This window comes from Microcaecilia unicolor, chromosome 3 (assembly GCF_901765095.1).
Source record: "Microcaecilia unicolor chromosome 3, aMicUni1.1, whole genome shotgun sequence".
Classification (NCBI taxonomy): Eukaryota; Metazoa; Chordata; class Amphibia; order Gymnophiona; family Siphonopidae; genus Microcaecilia; species Microcaecilia unicolor.
Window position 1 is genome coordinate 348,323,239 of NC_044033.1, and position 19,754 is coordinate 348,342,992.

The 19,754-nt window shown below is 44.6% G+C and overlaps 1 protein-coding gene across 1 annotated transcript in view; it reads right to left on the reverse strand.

Annotated features, from left to right (window-relative positions):
- Positions 1-2,788: 2,788 nt before the first annotated feature.
- The window catches only part of LOC115464749 (pleckstrin homology domain-containing family G member 1-like), a 151,200-nt gene continuing 134,234 nt past the window's right edge, over positions 2,789-19,754 (reverse strand). The window contains exon 3 of the mRNA XM_030195104.1: positions 2,789-3,351. Within this exon, the coding sequence (XP_030050964.1) occupies positions 2,789-3,351 (563 nt within the window). The remainder of the gene's footprint in view (positions 3,352-19,754) is intronic.

Genomic DNA, 19,754 nt, shown 5'->3' on the forward strand with positions numbered 1-19,754 from the left:
TAGAACCACCACCCCCATCTTCAATAGAGAGGGGTTATCACTAGCTGAACACGTATCACTGCAACATTTACAAACCACTCTGCCGAAGATTATATAAATTAGAAAATGTGTCACATGAAAGAGGTAAGGATAGAAACCATTTTGAACAGGTAGATGTGAAGCATCTGTTCACGCTTTCCAAAAATACTAGGACTAGGGGGCATGCGATGAAGCTACAAGGTAGTAAATTTAAAATGAATCAGAGAAAATTTTTCTTCACTCAACATGTAATTAAACTCTGGAATTCGTTGACAGAGAATGTGGTAAAGGCGGTTAGCTTAGCGGGGTTTTAAAAAGGTTTGGACGGCTTCCTAAAGGAAAAGTCCATAGACCATTATTAAATGGACTTGGGTAAAATCCACTATTTCTGGGATAAGCAGTATAAAATATTTTATACTTTTTTGGGATCTTGCCAGACCTATGACTTGGATTGGCCACTGTTGGAAACAGGATGTTGGGCTTGATGGACCTTTGGTCTTTCCCAGTATGGCAATACTTATGTACTTATAGTGCCCCCCCCCCCAATGCACTTAGGGGCCCTTTTACTAACGATCAGCATGCGCTAACAGGCATTAATGTGCGCTAAATGCCATGTGACTTAAAGGTATAAATAAGACGTGCAACATTTAGCGATATGTTAATGTCCATTAGACACACTACAGTACAATTAAAGATGACCCAATAGCCTGATATATACAGCTACTGCAACTAAGAAATTAAAACCTCCTTAACTGAACTCTCTTCTATTTCACAGTGGATTCAGATAGCTTATATTCTCCACAAATGAACAAAGTTAGCAAAAAAAAAAAATTTAATCTCCTCCCACATGACTCAACTCTTCTTCAATTTAAAAGGGTTCAGCGAGGTCTATTAATTACCATGCCTGTTGTCCTGAAACAACAGTGGCTCTGTAGCATGCAAATGAGCCAATTGGACAGAACTGCAAAGCTTCATGCTCCTTGCTGTTTCTCTGGAGCAAAACAAGCTTCTCTAAACAACTGTCTCAGTGGTGACAAGGACAAGGAGAAACCACCCCTAGATTCAGCTCACACCTGTACCTATCAGCTGGAGAGATGTTGCAGGTCTCTGTGAACATTCAAGATACATACTATAAAAACCTGGGAGGAAAATGCTTCAGAAAACAATCGGGTAGCCTCAACAGCAGTTTGTGCTCCCTTCTTTTAATTTCAGGCTTAAAAAAAAACCTTACAATGTCTCTTTTTTAATGTATTCAAACTTATGCAGTTCTACATCGCCACTGCATACAAATGTCTCTCGTGAATATTCATTGTGGATATCCTGAAAACTTGACTGGCTGGAGTGCCTCCGGGACCAGGTTTGGGAACCACTAATATAGTGCATAACTGCAAGGGGTGTGGCTGTGCGAGGGCTACAGGCGGGCCAGAGGCATGCCTAACACTCAGGCGTTAACGTTATAGAATACCATCAGTTAAGCCACATTTAGTCAGGCGCATTTATGCTGCCGTAGAACTAGACTGTCTCATGTCTAAATGTACAAAAAAAACAAAGTGAGAAGTGAACCAATGACTTCAGGACGCTGAGACTATGATGGTATATAAAGGAGTAAACTTTATTGTAGACTCAACACAGTAGTGTGTTTCGGTCACAGGCCTGCCTCAGGAGTCTTGAGCGATGCACAAAAGGTTTTTAAAAATACTGGTTAGTCTTGAGCGATACATTTTTATGCATCGCTCAAGACTAACCAGTATTTTTAAAAACAGTTCTGTACATCGCTCAAGACTCCTGAAGCAGGCCTGTGGCCGAAACACAGTACTGTGTCGAGTCTACAATAATGTTTACTCCTTTATATACCATCGCAGTCTCAGCATCCTTAAGTCATTGGTCCACTTCCCACTTTGTTTTTTTGTATCTTTACCCTGTGGGATTTTGTGTTCATCCACTCTGTGGAGAGCCTTCCTTGATATCATGTCTAAATGTAAAAATGTAAATGCTGATTTATAGTATTCTATAATGGTAATTATGCACGTAATTGCTGAATTCACACTTAGCACGCAGCACTCTAGCACTTAACTTTAGGCGACTTGTACAGAATTAGCCCCTAAGTGCTAGATTCTATATACAGTGCTGAAAGAAGCGCTATTCTATAAGCCAAGCTTAAAGTTAGATGCAGTTTACAGAATAGTGCTTGAACCCGGGAACCACGCCTAACTTTAGGGCTGGCTATTTGTCCAACTGAAATGTGGTGCAAATATATGCACATAGCCCCGTTATTCTATAATGGCGCACATTAATTTTAATGCCCTGTTACGCCCATGCCCCTCCCCCATTTCCACACCCCCTTTTTCAGATCACACATCAATTTTAGGCATGGATCCCGCGCCTAAACTTATGCACGTAAATGCCAATTAAATTTAATTAGTGCCAATAATTGCTTGTTAAAAAGCCAATTGGTGCTCATTGTCTCAATCAATTAAATTGTGCATGCAAATTGGGCATACTCTTGAACTTACATGGACACTTTTTGACGCCTTTTACAGAATTAGGGAGCGACTGATCTATACACATTGGTGAATGCACTTGTTATGAACTCTTTCCTTTCTTTTCATTGCAGAACGAGGAACAGTGTGGATCTGACCTATCCGCCCCGTTCAGCTAACCTAATGACAGAAGGCAACTCCAAAAGCAAAACTTTTAAGGATTTCAGTCACCAACTTGGAGCTCAGACGTGGCTTACTCCATCATAGCACTCATTTAAAAAAAAAAAATTTCATATAACTTTTCCTACCTGCACAATACTTTTTAAATCTTGCACATACGTCCTCTCGGTCTGTAGGATTTCTTGGACAACTCTGTCCACGTACATAAGTTTTGGACTTGTGGGCTCGCTGGCAAGGGGCCCGGTACAGGTTTTAACCAGTCCTTTTGTTTCTGCTTTCTTCAGTGGATTTGCCCATTTTTCTGCGTTGTCCCGGGAGCTCTGCTGATTTCTGTCACCGTTTCTTGAACCCTCAGCAGCTGATAGCAGCCTGGCTGGAATCAGCTCCAGGTTTATAGCTCCTGCTTCCCTGTCCTGCTGAAACAGGCCAAATTGACTGTTTGAAACCAAAGTCATCCTGCTGCCAAAGGAACAGTGGCTATCCCTGGAGGAGGCCGAGGAGGAGGTGGAGCTAAAGCTCACGGGACGGTCACTGTCCGACACTTCCATGGTCCGGATCCCACTGTAGTGGAAACGTCTGTTCCCCTTGTGTAAATCCTCCACTAGTCTGTTGTTCTCAGGGCTGGCAAGGTGCGTCACAGCTGGCGGGACACCAAGAGGCACATGGTGGTCATCTACAAAACAGAGAAAACAAAAATTAATTTACACTGATGCTCTATCATAACATATTACTTAACGTTACTTAAATGGAAAACAAACAGTTGGGAAGAGATGAGCCATTGCCATGAAAGTGGTCACTAAAGGATGAGCTCATGTCATCAGAAATCTACCCCAGATCTGCCAGTCGCCTCTGTGATGCCAAGAAAAGTCCACACAAGTGCTTGTGCTTCAAATCACCTGGCTGTGAATAAGCAAGTATTTAGGGTATAAGGGGTGGAACCCTTGTGGGGCAAGGACTGCACAGCACTGAGCCTCAACTGCTGATGCTTAATTAACACTTACTGCAAATTAAATCCTTCAAATTATGTAAGTGAATAGCAATTCCATTTTGGCCTTTGGGGATTTCTAAAACTGTATGAGCTGTTTTCTCTTTCTGCTAGTTCTTTCAGAACAATTTCTAGCTTTCAGAAGCAGGCAAAATAATAACAATCTGCAATCAAGTTCTGCCTCCATTCTGCATATCCTATATAATAATTCTCACCACCAACGTTCTAATGTGAGACTGCCTGTGTCCGTGGCTCCTGGAGTTGCTGAGCTAGGCTCCTTAGCCAGGATGACGTCACTCACAGCTGATTTCCAGGAAGGGGGAGGAGTAGGGAAACACGCTGAGCATGTTTCCCTACTCCTCCCCCTGCCTGGGAATCAGCTGTCAGTGCGCCGCTCCCTGCCGAGCGGCGCATCAAAAAACTACAAGCGCGGCACCACAGAACCCCCGCCCCTTCGGCGCATCACCGAAGTCCCCCCCTGGCACATCAAACACCCCCTCCCCCACCCAAAGCACATCAACACCCCCCCCCCCCTGGGCACATCAACCCCCTCACCACCCGCAGCTGCCACTGGTAACGCTGTCCGGCCGCTGCTGCTTCTCCTGTTGAGCAGCAGCGGCCGCTACAAAAAGAAAAAAAAAACCATAAATGTTTTTAAACCCAGCCCAAATCATTCGCAAATGCCCGAGTCTTAAAACACAGTCTCTGCAGCCGCTCTTCCTCTCGCCTCCATGTCACTGCCCCTGGAGTAAGACCCCGGAGGAGCGCAGCGATATGACAGGCGAGAGGAGGAGCAGCTACAGAGACTGTGTTTTAAGACTCGGGCATTTGCGAATGATTTGGGCTGGGTTTAAAAACATTTATCGCTTTTTTTCTTTTTGTAGCGGCCGCTGCTGCTCAACAGTAGAAGCAGCAGTGGCCGGACAGTGCTACCACTGTCAGCTGCAGGTGGCGAGGGGGTTTGATGCGCCGGGGAGGGGGGAGGGGAGGGTTGCTGGACATGGGTAGCTAGAGGGGGGAGGGGAGGGTCGCTGGACATGGGTGGCTGCAGGGGGGGCTCACACTCACTCACTGTCTCTCACATAGACTCTCTCTGACACACTCCCTATCACACTCTCTCTGTCACACACACACAGTCTCACACACACAGACACACTCTCTCTCACACAAACACACACAAACACGCTGTCACTGTCTCTTTCTCATTCTCTCTCTGACACACACACTCCATCTCAAACATACATACTCCAAGGAAAACCTTGCTAGTGCCCATTTCATTTGTGTCAGAAACGGGACTTTTTTACTAGTTTCTCCATAAGAGGGGATTATGCTTATTTATTTAAGAAAATGTATCTCCTCCATTATCTAAAAAGTCTAAGTGGGATACAAAACAACATACTTAATCATAAAACAATAGTAGTGTGCTTCTAGGGCAGGGGTGTCCAACCTCGTCCCTCACCAGGTCGGATTTTCAGGATTACCCCCCCCCCCCCAATGAATATGCATGAGATCTATTTGCATACAATGGAGGCAGTGCATGAAAAAAGATCTCATGCATATTCATTAGTGAAATCCTGGAAACCAAACTAGATTGTGGCCCTTGAAGACTGAGGTTGGACAACCCTTTCTGACACGTTCCTCGCAACCGTGATCCAAATAGTAGTATTGCAATCCAACAAACCTTTTCCCTCTATGAATACTCAGATCACAGTTTCAAGTGGGGATAATTTTATCCAAATGTAATTACATCATGAGTGCAGACCATGGGGCCATAAACAATTTATAAACAGGAAACAGAAAAAAAATTGAAGAGATGAAGATAGGGTTTAACTTGAGTCAACCGGGTAACAACTTTATTTTTCATTTTGCGGGTTTTATAAGTGTTGCTCAAATTCGCTTTCCTGTGCAGCTGCAGGAAGACTTTCTGAACCCCTGCTGCAGAAATATGTCAATCACATCTGAATATGAGGTGGTCTATTCTGAAAAAGTAGCCCAATAGCATTGAAGTTTAAGGTTTTCAAGCAAAGTATAAAACTCACAGTTCAGGAAGGAGTCTATTCTCCCTATGAGGAACCCAGCAAAGAGGAGATGTAAAGCTCCTTTGAGTGAATACCACACTCTGGCTCCCTGCTCTAAGGACTAAGGAAGGGAGAAATCAGCACAGGTGTTCCCAGTCTGGTCCACAGCTATCTCTTGGTGCATACTGGAAGGAGAGAGGCCTGCTCCCAAGAAGACTGAACTAAACAAGGGTTGCCAGTCTAATCCCACAGCTGTCCCTGAGGTACAGAGTGCCATAAAAAGAGGAAGTTGATCCTGATCCTCACAGAGTAAAGCTGCTGCCAAATGACTGTCCTTTTTAGGGAAAAGATCTGAAAGTTGGAAGCAGTAGAGCTACAGGTGGTAGATCCCAATCCAAGGTCTTATCTACCTGCCTGTCTAGATAGACAAGATTACTAGGGAACACGGGGGACACAGAACCACAAATAATAAGAAGAGTGGATATAACTGTTTGCCAGCATGACAGAAAGGAGTGAAATCCTCGGCTCAAGCTCTGTCCAAAAGACCACTGTAACTTGTAAAAGAGGGGGAGTTGGAGGAAGCATGCCCACGTTACTAAAGTTGCAATCCAGCTGTTTTTGAGTTCTGGAGGTCAACCTACCCACCTCCACCTATATTCTCTCTTGTTGCTCCATGGGGAGGGGGGGGAGGAGTGTCTCCCCTGGTTGGTTCCCTGACCTCTTAAGGTTTATTCAATGACACGATCACATGGGTGATATGGGTGTTGGATAACTTTGTTCCTTTACAATATGTAAAGAACAGGAGAGGAACCAAGCAACACAGAGTGATGCACACAAAAAAATAGAGTTGGCACAAAAATTGAACTTTTTTTTTTTTTTTTTTTTAATTTACTCACTTTGCTTGAGTCGTCCTATTTTTATGGCCTTTCGGTTACTGGAGGGGTTCGGGAAGCCTGGGTGGGGCCCTTTCCTCTTATATGGGAGGAGGTGCAGCTGAGGTAACCTGGGGATCATTCTTCCAGCAGACCCATCCACCCTGTATGCTAGTTAACATTCCCCCACTTATGGAACAGACTCGCACAAAAATTGGGTTGTGGGGTTCCTACCAGTTATCCCTCTGGGGTAGAATAAGACTTTATATAACATGATAATGGCCCCTAAGTGGTTGCACCTGTTTCAAAAGGTGCCTTTGTTTTTAAGAGGTTGTGATGAGAGAAGGATGGGGCGGACTCTACAGCATTACCTATGGCAGGGCAAGAAGCCGAGGCTGCCGCTTGGGGTGCTGCAGACTCCCATTCAGCATGGAGGTATGAGCCTCCAAAATATCAAATACTTCTCCGTGGCGAGCCAAATGAGACATCAATGACAGGTACCGGAAAACTAATGTTTTTGTTCTTCTGCCATCTTGCAGATACAGCTGATCCCAGGGATCCATATCAGCAGCATACTACATGGTTTGGCAACCCTGACAAAGGGTATTGACAAGAATCACCTAATATGCAAGGCAGCGAGAGAATCCTGGAAGTGGATCTGTCGTCGCTTCTCATTTCTGTTAAATACAACCCCATATTTGTCCTTTCCTGGAAACCCTGATTTTTCTCCTGGACTGGGTGTTGGTATATTCATGCATTGGCAGTTTGGCGGTTTTCTGCGATAATGATCTTGGGTGCACAGGACCGATGTCTGCAATACACATAGAAGCACTTTGAATCTCGGTATTATGGCGGGATTTTATCTTACTGTGACTACCTAGGACATAATCTGAATTACCAACAGTGGTGGAGTCGCAAAAATCATCCTAAGTTTTTTTTGTGACCCCTGATATAGGCGCTTGGATGCCAAAACACGGCCTGTGTCGGGTCTTTACAATAAAATTTACCTTTGTCCTGTTCCTGGAGGCCCATTTGTAGTTTGCTTTTGTCTTGCTTTCTTGGTGTACTTGATATCCTTTATTTGCTACAATTTATTGATCAAGGAGGGAAACCAAAATCATTTTCTAAGATTAAAAAGATTATATGTCCCACTCAGACTGTTTTGCATATCTCCAGGCTTGACATTATGCACTCTCATAAGAGTAGCCATACTGGGTCAGACCAATGGTCCATCTAGCCCAGTATCCTGTTTTCCAAACAGTGGCCAAGTCAGGTCACAAGTACCTGGCAGAAACCCAAATCGTGGCAACACTCCATCCATACTACAAATCCCAGGGCAAGCAGTTGCTTCCCAAGTCTGTCTCAATAGCAGACTATGGACTTTTCCTCCAGGAATTTGTCCAAACCTTTTTTAAACCAAGATACATTAACCACTGTTACCACATCCTCCGGAAGAGTTCCAGAGTTTATTCGTTGAGTGAAAAAATATTTCCTCCTATTTGTTTTAAAAGTATTTCCATGTAACTTCCTTTAGTTTTTCCTAGTCTTTGTACTTTTGGAACGAGTAAAAAAAAATTGATTTACTTCTATTCATTTTACATCACTTAGGATCTTGTACACCACAATCATATCTCCCCTCATACATCTCTTCTCCAAGCTGAAGAGCCCTAACCTCTTCAGCCTTTCCTCGTACGAGAGGCTTTCTATCCCCTTTATCATTTTGGTCAATCTTCTTTGAACTTTCTCATTGGATTGGACAGCTATCACGGAAGATGTCCAGGAGGTGTTGTCGGAGACCCTTACCTTAGGCTCACAATCAGTAGTACCTTTACAATTTCATCACAGGGCATTACTGGATATGACTCCAGAAGTTGCCTATGTGGTCCTTGCCCAACAGTGGACCACGGAAATGGGACACCCACTTACGGGAGTTCAATTGCAAGACTTTATCTTACACAACAAAGCCTATACTGATTGTGTGTTGCATAAGGAAACTCTACACAAATTTGCTTTACGCTTATACATATCACCACAGAACATTGCCCCAAGCACAGAGCCCCTGCAGCGCACCTCAGCCACATGTTTTGGGTGTGTCCAATTATACAAGAATTTTGGTCAAATCTCTTAAAACATTTTGTTAAGCTGTGGTCTTTTTCAGTGGCGAACACTTCATTACTGGTGTTTGGGACATACACATTGGGAATTCCAACAAGGCAGGACAGCAATTGGTTTCTGAGGCGCTTGGTGCTTTATGGTATTGAGGCCAGTTTTTGGGCCTGGCGCTAGGAGGACGGAACCTACTCTCTAGCAGTGGCGAATTTTAATGATTCAGGACATGAGGATGGGGCGCCTCCAAATCAAAGACCTCTCCAGTGGTCGGGGACTCCAGTTTCAGGCAATGTGGTCACTTTTCTGGGATACACTAACACCATGTGCGAGAAGTCAGTTGCTCAACCTGAAACAGGATGGGGTCACACTTTTTGTAATCATTCATGGTGCAAGATGGTTCCTATTGGGGTGGGAGAGGATTGGGTGGGGGGGGGGGGGGGGGACGGGAATCTGTTCACCTGTTTTATTCTTAAGTTTGTGTTCAAACATACTTTCTGGATCTGTACATTTCTATGAGCATGTACTAACTTGTTAATAAAATAGATTGAAACATAACTTAGGCAGACCAGATGGGCTCTTGGTTTCCTTTATGCACCGATTTAACTGGATAAACACGCCAAGCAGACTGCACTACCAAGTCCATTTACATGCACTTGAGTGCAGGTAAATCAGTGATGCTGACACATTCACTTTCAAGCTAAAAAAAACCCTGCAAATAATGTTGGCATGTAGCAGACAAGATAGCTCAGACCAAGCTTGCGAGGTTGCTGGCATTTTTGTGTGAATGTACAATACAAAGGATCAATAATAACCTGAGCTGTCACACAAAAGATCTTCTGAAAGATCTCCAGATTAGAGGTGACCACGTCATTTTCAGCATACATATTTACCAACATAAATCAGTAAGTAGTGGACCCCAGTCTCTACACAATATTTCTGTGAAAAATGGCATGAATCCACAGGCTGCAATCCTAACAATGCAAGAACGAAACATAAGCCCCTCAGTCGAACAGTCCCACATTTCTTCTCTATGCAGATCAAACATTTTTTTTATTGGCTAACCAAAAGCAATAAAATAGTGAGAGAGAGCTCACAAAATTAACAGAGTTAGTTCTTCAAAAATGCATCATTAACTACCAAAGTCACAAAGAAACTCAAATGTTGTGCGTGTGTGTGTGTGTGCACGCACTAATACATATGCAGTCATACACTATTTAAAGAAAGGAGAGGAAGCGAAGATAATCATACTTGGTAGGATATTCTTCAATGGCATGAACTTCCTGCATTTCCTAAATGAAATACAATTTATGCACCAGGAAAAATTCTCACACATATACAGTGAGTTCCCCAACACACTACAAGGAACAATACTCTTGCCCATTACTATAAAACTTGTATTACATGGGGGGGGGGGGGGGCACTAGAAGGCACCAGATAGTTTAATGAAAATGTTTTTCACCCAGTCCCGTTCTTTGTTTTGCAACCCTTATGATATCGGCAAAACTAACATGAGCCATGATTGTATGTCAAGATATCTGTCCATGCAGTTTATTTCACGAATCCCAGCCTTTTCACCATTCTGAGGCAGACTAGTAGGAAAAATTGCTCTCTCTCCTTACACAATTCATTTGCTTGGAAAAGAAAAATGTAAATGCCCAACAAGAATGCTCCACTGTGCAATTCATTATACTGAAGCACTTTTGGAAACATGTACTGAAATACTACAACTCTCCACATTAGTTCAGCCCCAGCACCCAAGACCTGCAGGTCAGATCCAGATCACTGATGTTCAGAAGGCACCTAAACACCACAAGCTACCCCCCCCCCCCCTCCCGCCATTTGTCAAATTCACCTCCTCGCCAGACCACATTAGCAGCAGAACAGACCTCTGTATCAAAGGCGAGCTTAATGCCCCAGCAAAATTCCTGAAGGGGGGAATATCCTTTCCGACTGTATCTCACCGCTGTGGAATGTCTCCGGATCCTTTGTGCAGCTAGGGGGGCAAGTTTCCCTCTCTCCATATCCCACACAGTCCATGACCTACCTGGGCATTATTACACCACTGATGAAAATGATCAGTTCCCTTCAGCTGTTCCAGGATTACCTCACTGGGCACTCGGGTAAAATGAGAAGCTTGTACTTGCCTGTGCAGCTCCTCTGGTAGGAATATTGCATGAGTCAGCTCTTTAGCTATCGGTCTCTCTCTCTTCTCCCCCCCCCCCCCCCCCCCCAAATCCAACCAAACACAAAAGGCTTCAGCAGCAGAAGCAGAAACCTGATTTGCAACTTTCTCACTGCCTCTTTCGTGGGCTGCAGAGCGCCAGAGTCCTCGGCTTCGCTGAGAGCTTTAAATGAAACATGACATCACTCAATTCAGGACAGGACAATGGACACCACTGTGAGTAACATTAAAAAGCACACTTCAGTGAGCAACACCCTACCACTCCTATTCTTCCCCGCACAAGAGCTGGGAAACATCAAATAACCTGCAGCCCCCCTCCCTCTCTTTTCCACAGAGCTCATTCTAGCCCCCCCCCCCACCCCGACTGACCCCTTCCAGATTCACAAGAGGTTATAGTTAGGAATGCAGAGTAACATCAGATTAAGAGGGTGCCTTCACGATAGGAGAGTAGTGCCCCATAGTTGGGTTGCACTAATTAGGGCTCTTGAGTTAATTTGCTCCCACGTTCCTTTTTATACAGCAGCTGTTGCAGTGCAGCTTCTAAAATCTAGACATTAAAAACTCATCAGGCTACAACTTTTCTCTTTTAAAAAAATTAACAAACAAAAAAAATTAGACAGACTATATTTTTCCCATGGAAGAAGCCATATATCAAAGATATTTCTATATCCAAAGGTCCTTTATCTGAAAATTCCCACTATATGGAGGGAAAAAAAGAAAAAACACCCCACCTGCTGTCCTCTTAAAATGACATCTGCTAACAAAATTGAGGCTGAGAAGGGGTCACCTCTCTTTCATCTTCCCTTGCTTACTAGGGATGTGCAGCCTCCACATTTTTTTTTTTTTCATTTCATCGAGTTTCCCATGCCGTTTACAGGAATTTTCATCTTTTAAATTTTAGTTTTTATTTCTGGGGCAAAGTCATAGTGTGCACTCTTGGGTAGATAGCACACCATTTACAAAACAGGAAAACCCCCAAATGTGTCCCCCCCCCCCCCCCCCCGTCTTTTCAGACTAAAAATGACATCCACCCCACTCTTACTCTAGCTGAGATAACATTTAATCATCTCTCTGACCTTATGTGCAGCTTTCTTTAAATCAGTCACCTTACTTTCTAACTCTTCTTATTCTCTTACCTATCTATATGTTACATCTTTGCTTTACCCTTCACTATCAATTAAAATGTTCTATTACCTATTGTGTTGACATTGTAAGTAGTATACCATGCCATATTTTGTAGTTATTTGAATATTTTTACTGCTGTAATTGCCTATTGCTCGTTTGATCTATTTTTACTGTACACCACCTTGAGTGAATTCCTTCAAAAAAGGCGGTAAATAAATCCTAATAAATAAAATAGGAAGCATTGCTGACATTTTTTATATTGTGAGTGAGAGCTAAACCCCTTAGGGTTAACTCCAGGGGGCAGGACAACAAGAGCACGGATTAGGGCAGGACCAACGCTAAATTAAAGCCCTGTGGGCCTGGGATAAGTAGGGGAGGGGAGGGGAGATGTTCATGGAGTAGGGTGCACAAGGTCTGGAAGTGAAGAGTCTTCATACCATGCTCTACAATTCCCCAACAATGGTCATCCACCTGCCCAGGGGCGTAGCCAGACCTCGAGGGTGGGGAGGGGGCCAGGGCCCAGGTTGAGGGGCACATTTTGGTCTGTCACCCCACCATCATCACCCCCCTCCACTGCCATCCCTCTCTGCCGCCTCTCTACTCCCTGCCGCTCCCCACCCACTGCCGCTGCTGTACATCTTGGCTGGCGGGGGTCCTCAACCCCCACCAGCTGAAGCCTTCAAGTGCTGGTCCCCGGCGCCACGACCAGTCAAACCAGGGGCCCAGAGCAAATTCGGGGGGCCCAGGCCCCCATGATCCCACATAGCTACGCCACTGCATCTGCCCATCAGAAGAGCTGGTTCTTACAAGTAGTAGCCTTTTCTGTAATGTTTCAGGTTGTTCCAACGTTGTACTTGCTGCTGCTGGAGGGCACAGTGGCCTGAGCCAGTTAGAAGGATGAGCACACAAAGCAGGGTGGAAAACCGCCAGAAAGGCCACTGGCACTGTTAAAGATAGCAGCATAGGACAGCAGTATCTGTGCTGGAAGATGGGTCTATTCCCCTGGACCCACTTCGGGACTGTGGGTGAGATTTGGGAGGGGGTTGGAATTTGACAAGTGACAGAGGTCCCAAAGGAGCAAGACTCGGCCGCACTAGGCTGTTGGCAGACATATCTCTTGCTCCAAAGATTAGTAGGAGGAGGCGCATACTGGGCTCAGGGTAAAATACAACTAACAAAGGTGCGGTCTTTATTTAATCTCATCACTGATTTAGGCCCTGATGCTCAGAAGCAAATGCGGCTGCTAAAGGCCATTAGCACCGAACTAGCATCCTCACTAGTGAGCGCACAATGCTCAGAGGCTCTAACACAGGAAATGAGCGCCCCAAAGATCAGTGCAAATAACATGCTAATGTAGTCAAATGGATGTTAATGAGGTCATTTCCTATTCCCTCCCAATGCTCAGACAGCACATAAAACAAAGCCGCTCTTACTGCTGGAAAAAGAATGCCCGCTCGGAGCAGGCATTAGGGTGTTTGAAGAGAGGATTTCGCCTGATTCTGTCTTTAAAAATCTGCTGTTTTTTCTTTAATTTTATTTATTTATATTTTGCTCACACCTTTTTCAGTAGTAGCTCAAGGTGAGTTGCATTCAGGTACACTGGATATTTCTCTGTCCCAGGAGGGCTCACAATCTAAGTTTGTACCTGAGGCAACGGAGGGTTAAGTGACTTGTCCAAGATCACAAGGAGCAGCAGTGGGATTTGAACTGGCCATCTCTGGATTGCAAGACCGGTGCTCTAAGCACTAGGCCACTCCTCCACTCCACTTTGAAGCAAAAGAAAGCCTGTGCAAGCCCCTAAGCACCAGTAGTGAGAAACAAATTGATGCAAATCCGAGGAAACCTGAAAGTGAAAGCACATATTGACGCCTGTTTCCTGTGTTTAAATATAAGCTTTCCAAGTTAAAAAAAAATTTTGAAAAAGCTTATATTTAAAGGCACAGAAAACAGATGCCAATGTGTGCTTCATGTTTGGGTTTGCCTGGTGCATGCGCACAGGCGCTGGGCTACCGCAAAACTCTTCTGCACATGCACAAAGCACATCCCCCTTCCTTGCTTTCGCTTTAACAGTGTGCATATGATTTGCATACCATTCCCTTTGAGCATTAAGAAGCTAATTTTCTTTACTGTTCTGGTGGTATAGTTTTAGTTGGCTTACCGTGGGAGCTCTGAGCATTGGGGCTTGAGTACATTATATTGTACATATTGAGTACAATAATGATTTTTAAAGAACGGGGTGTGAAAGTCTGGAAGGTTAAACATGAGGGAGGAGAGGGCTCTCTCTCATGTGTCTATATTATGCAAGATTGTGTTACTGTAACACTGATCTCCATGAATTTTATTTTATTTATTTGTGGCATTTATATCCCACATTATCCCAAACAATTTTGAGTTCAATGTGGCTTGCAATAAACAGTATAGGATACATAACAAAGAATAATGCATAAGAAAGTACTTTGTTGTAAGAATCCAATTTTACAATACAGTATCATAAACATACTGGGATAGCTGTGGATGTTTAACATTTAGAAAATCTATAACTAGCTCACCTGTCTCACTGCCTTCTGAGAAAACCCATCTGTCTTACACCCTGATGCAAAAGCCCTTGCCCTGGATAATACCTAATCTAGCTGGATGGCACCCTAACATATAACAAACCATCGTGTTATATTGTGATACTAGTAAAAAAGCCCCGTTTCTGATGCAAATGAAACGGGGGCTAGCAATGTTTTCTTCTGTGTGCATGTGGGAGTGTGTGTGTCCCTGCCCTCTGGCCTCTCTCCCCTCCCCCCTCTGAGTCCTTCACTGTTACAGAGCCAGCGATTTGATTTCGTGCTCTGCTGTTTTCCTTCACTGACTGTGTTACAGAGAGGGCGGGGCAGACACTCATAGGGAAACCGGATATCTCGCCCCCTTCACACTTCCGGATGGAGGCTTCATAGAACGTTGGTGTTGCTTTTTATATAGAGAGATGATAATTGTATTCTGTATTTTGACTCCCCCCTCCCACATACCTAGTTTGCCCCCGTTACCACCCCAAATATTTATGTCTAGAGATGCCACTGGCTGACAGGCCAGCTGCATCATCATCAGGATCCTCCCAAATCTGCAGCTGCCCCCCCCCCCCCCCAACACTGACAGATGGCCTGATCACACTCTTCTCCAACACTGTGTAAATAGAAAAGGGCGGGGAGGGGGGTATTAATCTGAAATCCAAAATCCAAACCCAAATCTGCTAGGCAGAGCAGCTAGCTCTGGAAGAAATTTTTCATTGCCAGCCATGATGGTAAGCAAAAAAAAAAAAAAAAGTTAGCTGGGATGGATTTTTACAGACATCAATAAAAAAAGTATGTGGGGGGAGGGGAATTTTGCAAACCGGGGTCACTGGCTGGTTGCATAGAATTAAAGCACACATAATGGTGAAACCTACAATAAATCAGTCATAAGTATTATTATTATTAGCATTTGTATAGCGCTACCAGACGCACGCAGCGCTGAACACCTGACACAGAGCGACAGTCCCTGCTCAATAGAACTTACAATCTAAAAATACAGACAGACAAGACAATTAAGGGCGAGGGACGTACTGGGTGAGAAGGAACAAGGGGAGGGCAATTGAGTAGTGGCTAGGAGCCAAAAGCAGTGGTGAAAAGGTGGGTTTTCAGCATAGATTTGAAAACAGGTAGAGTTGGAGCTAGACGTACAGGCTCAGGAAGTCTATTCCAGGCATAAGGTGCCGCGAGGGAAAAGGAACGAAGTCTGGAGTTAGCAGTAGAGGAGAAGGGGGACGACAAGAGAGAGTTGTCCAGTGAGCGGAGTTCACAGGCAGGAATGTAGGGAGAGTGGAGAGGTAATGGGGGGCTGCAGAATGGATGCATTTAAAGATCAGTAAGAGAAGTTTGAACTGTATGCGGAAGTGGATAGGGAGCCAGTGAAGTGACTTGAGGAGTGGGCTAGTGTGGGTATAACGATTCTGGCTCCATTGCCTCAGGTACAGAAACTTAGGATTGTGAACCCACCAGAGAAAGCACCTGCATATATGCGAACCGCTTCGGTTGTACCACAGAAAGGCAGTATATGAAATCCAGTATGAGTCTCAAAGTAAACCAGGTTCCAAGAGTTTTGCAGTGATTCTGGAGTGTGTGTCACAAAAGGGATATAATAGTATTCTGGGGGAGGGAAATAAGTAAGGGTGCAAATAGCACATAGTTCTGAAAAGAATCCCCAGATCACCACTTTAATGATGCCAATAAGCAGTGTAGATCACTTTAAAACTCTGGTTGAGGCTTATCCCGACTAAGTGAAAGTGCTTTAGTATTGCAGCAATGAAGCCAGCTCAACTACATTGGCAACACACTCAATTCCATGGCAAGAGGGAGGAAAAACACATTGGGAGCGAGAGCTCCCTGGAGTCCTTCCAATCAGTGAGTTTATTTCGGCTGCACAGGCTCATCGCCTGAGGCAGAGTGGTGAGAATACATAATGAAAAGCAATTTTTCATGCCCTTACATCAGAACAACGCAAGAACAAATAAATAGCATCAACGCGTTTCACTGCTCCCATTTTTTATTTAATCAGACTAGATTACAAGAAAGACCTTAATGACACTGTCAATTCCTGTGTACTGATCGTGCGAGCTTTTGCTTTGCTTATTTTGGCTGACAATTTGAATTTGTTTCATCCATTCATTATTTAACGTTTATGAAGAATAAAGTATGTGGACTTGCAGAAAATTGTGTTTTCCAACAGTTTCCACCTGCTTTGTCAATGAAGATGATGTATATTTAGAGCAACGGTTCTCAGCCTAGTCCTCAAGGTGGTTGGGTGTAGGATTCCAACAACAAATAAGCATGAGACAGAACTGTATGCAACTCTTTCTCGTGCGTATTCATTGTGGATATCTTGCAAACCTGACAGGCTGCCTGAGTCCCACGGACAAGGTTAAGAACCACTGATTTAAAACAAAACTTCTTGCTCAAAGAGGCAATTTTGCACATGCAAACAACTAGGAAGTCAGTTGCTTCTTCCATTAACCCAATAGTGCCCAACGTTCCCATAATAAAACCCCATATGGGAACGCTGGGCACTAATGGGTTAAAGGCTTGGGAAAAGAGCCAAGCTTTCACCTGCTTCCTAAAGTAGGCCGAGTCTTACATTGAGCGAAGCCTTTCAGGGCGTGCATATCAGAGTGTGGGGGGGCTACTCCAGAGAAGGCTCTTTGGCGGATGTCACATCGGGTGATGTCCTATGGAGAGGGTGTGACCAAGGATACAACTTGGGAGAAGCTTAGCGACTTTGAAGGTACTCTATCTTATCTATGTTATGCATTTACTTACACCCTACGCTGTCTATTAAAATGTTTCATTGCGTATTGTGTTGACACTATAAAGTAGCATACTATGCCATTCTATGCACTATTATTTGAGCCTGTCAGGCAAGACCCAGCACCTTAGTGCCTGGAGCTATTTAAAAACAAGAGAGCGCCAAACCAGTGCTTGATTCATGACCTGAATCATACAGATTTTAACTCATTTTCTTGAGTGCCTGTTGCTATAAGGTAATTAGTTTTAATAGAGGAGCGTGACGGCTCTCAGTTTTTATGAACTGCATATTTCTACGCTTTGTTGACAGACTGCTTTGGGATCTTCACAGCCTTCTGAACTGATGGCAAACACTGCTAACATTACCTGAATGAGCTACTCCAGATCCACACACATCTGACCCTATGGGTGTGCAATCAAATTCCCCAAATGTATTCAATGCCCCCCCCCCCCCCCAAAAAAAAAAAAAAAAAAAAAAACAGAGCCTTTAAACTGTGCTTTGTTCTGGGAGTTTTTTGGGTTTTTTTTAATATAGGAGGTGATTTATTTTATTATCAGACTCGCCACCTGATGAACTGATGTGCAATTATTACTGTACAAGCAACAAAGCCCGTTTTGTGAAAAATGAAATAGGCCCTAGGAAGGCTCTCGTCTAAGTGATTTCTCCTCTCTCCCCTGCCCTCCCCTCCATGTCCAGCGATTCTTCCCTCCCATCCCATCCATGTCCAGGAATTCTCCTCTACCCTCCCCTCCCATCCCATCCAAGTCCAGCGATTCCCTCTGCCATGCCGTCCCCTCCGTGTCCCGCGATTCTCCTCTGCCCTGCCCTCCCATCCAGGTCCCACGATTCTCCCCTGCCCTCCCATCCATGTCCCGCGATTCTCCCCTCTCCTCCCATGCCATCCATGTCCAGCGATTCTCCTCTGCCCTGCCCTGCCCTCCATGGCCAGTGACTCTGTCCTTCCTACCACCCTGCCTTTAAGCCGTTCATCTTACCTCAGGTCGCAGCGGCGGCAGGCTCAGCTCGTGTCGCCTCCAGCCTTCCCTTGCCTTCCCTCTCAGTGTCCCGCCCTCCTCTGACGTAATTTCGTCTTTCCGCGAGGGTGGGACACTGAGAGGGAAGGGAACACTGGAGGCGAGCTGTCAGTATGCTGTTACGAACCCAGCCAGCCAGCCATCCAGGGAAGCAGAGTTACCAATTATTATATAGATTATTCTTTTTTTTGTATAAGGAAGGTGATCTAAAAATATATATTAGCCTAACACCTGGCCAGTTATTTTGCAGTCACCCTGCAAAAATCTCCATTTTATCACCCATGCCCTCCTTCTTGCTGACAAAAAAGCTAAGAACTGTAGCAGCTAAAGCACCAATAGAAGTGAAAAAGGTTACAAATGATGAAATGACCTTCCCACAGCATCAAAATATAAAAAGAAGAGCTATTTTCAGGGCTGTTCTTGAGTAGCCACTGGGCGTCACTCTGTGACCAGTGCTGCTTTGCTGTCCCCACCCCCCTCTGTCCCCTATGGGTGTGTGGTCAATTGGATTCCCCCAACCTCCTTCCATCTGTGTTTCTGGTGAAGTGACAGCTTGTGACCTGCACTGGCAGTTGGATGGTTTCACTGTGGGGTCCAAGTATCGGCAGAGTGGAACTATTGACATGATAAGCAGGAAGAGGACAGCACCGGCAAACAGAACATTTGCAAGCGCTTTATGATAAGGTAGCATGTTGTAAGTGGTTTAGATGGTGATACAAGTTACTGAACTGGCCTTTCACGTTTTAAATCTGTTCATTTGTGTACGGGCTTACCTCGCAGCTGAACCTGAAAACACCCGGACCACTACCACCTATTAAACCTGTAGCCACTCTTCCAGTCTCAGACAGCCAGAGGCCCAAGCCAGCAGTGCAACCAAAGACAGCATCCCGCTCCAAAAATTCCAGCTTTAATTAACCTGTAACCATCAAAATTTCCAGAGAAAGGGTGGAAAAACTGACATCATCCTCGCATAACCATACAGCAGCTCATATGCTGAGGATTTAAGAGCCTGTCAAAGTAGCTCCTTTCATAGCTTTAAATAAAAACAATCCAGCCACAAAGTGCACACATGCACAGCCTCAAGTTCTTCTGAAGGGCACAGGGACATGCTTCCCGAGACCGCAGTGCAAGGTATTAATAACTCCCTGCAATGCAGTAGCTGCTGAGTCTATACACTGCAGAGATGCCTCTTCAGGAATGGGCTCAGGTATTACTACACAGTGTGAATGGGCATTAGGAAAGCAAGATGCTGCCATTTAAATGCACAGTTGATCATGGAAAAAAAAAAAAAGAGTGCTCTCATTTTGGGACACGCAACAGACCTGCTTACAACAAAACACTAAGTCGCCTTAACAAAAGAGCAAGGGTGGCAGGGCCGCTTGAAATATTGCTCAATGTTGGTCTCAGCATGCAATTTAATTCACTCTAA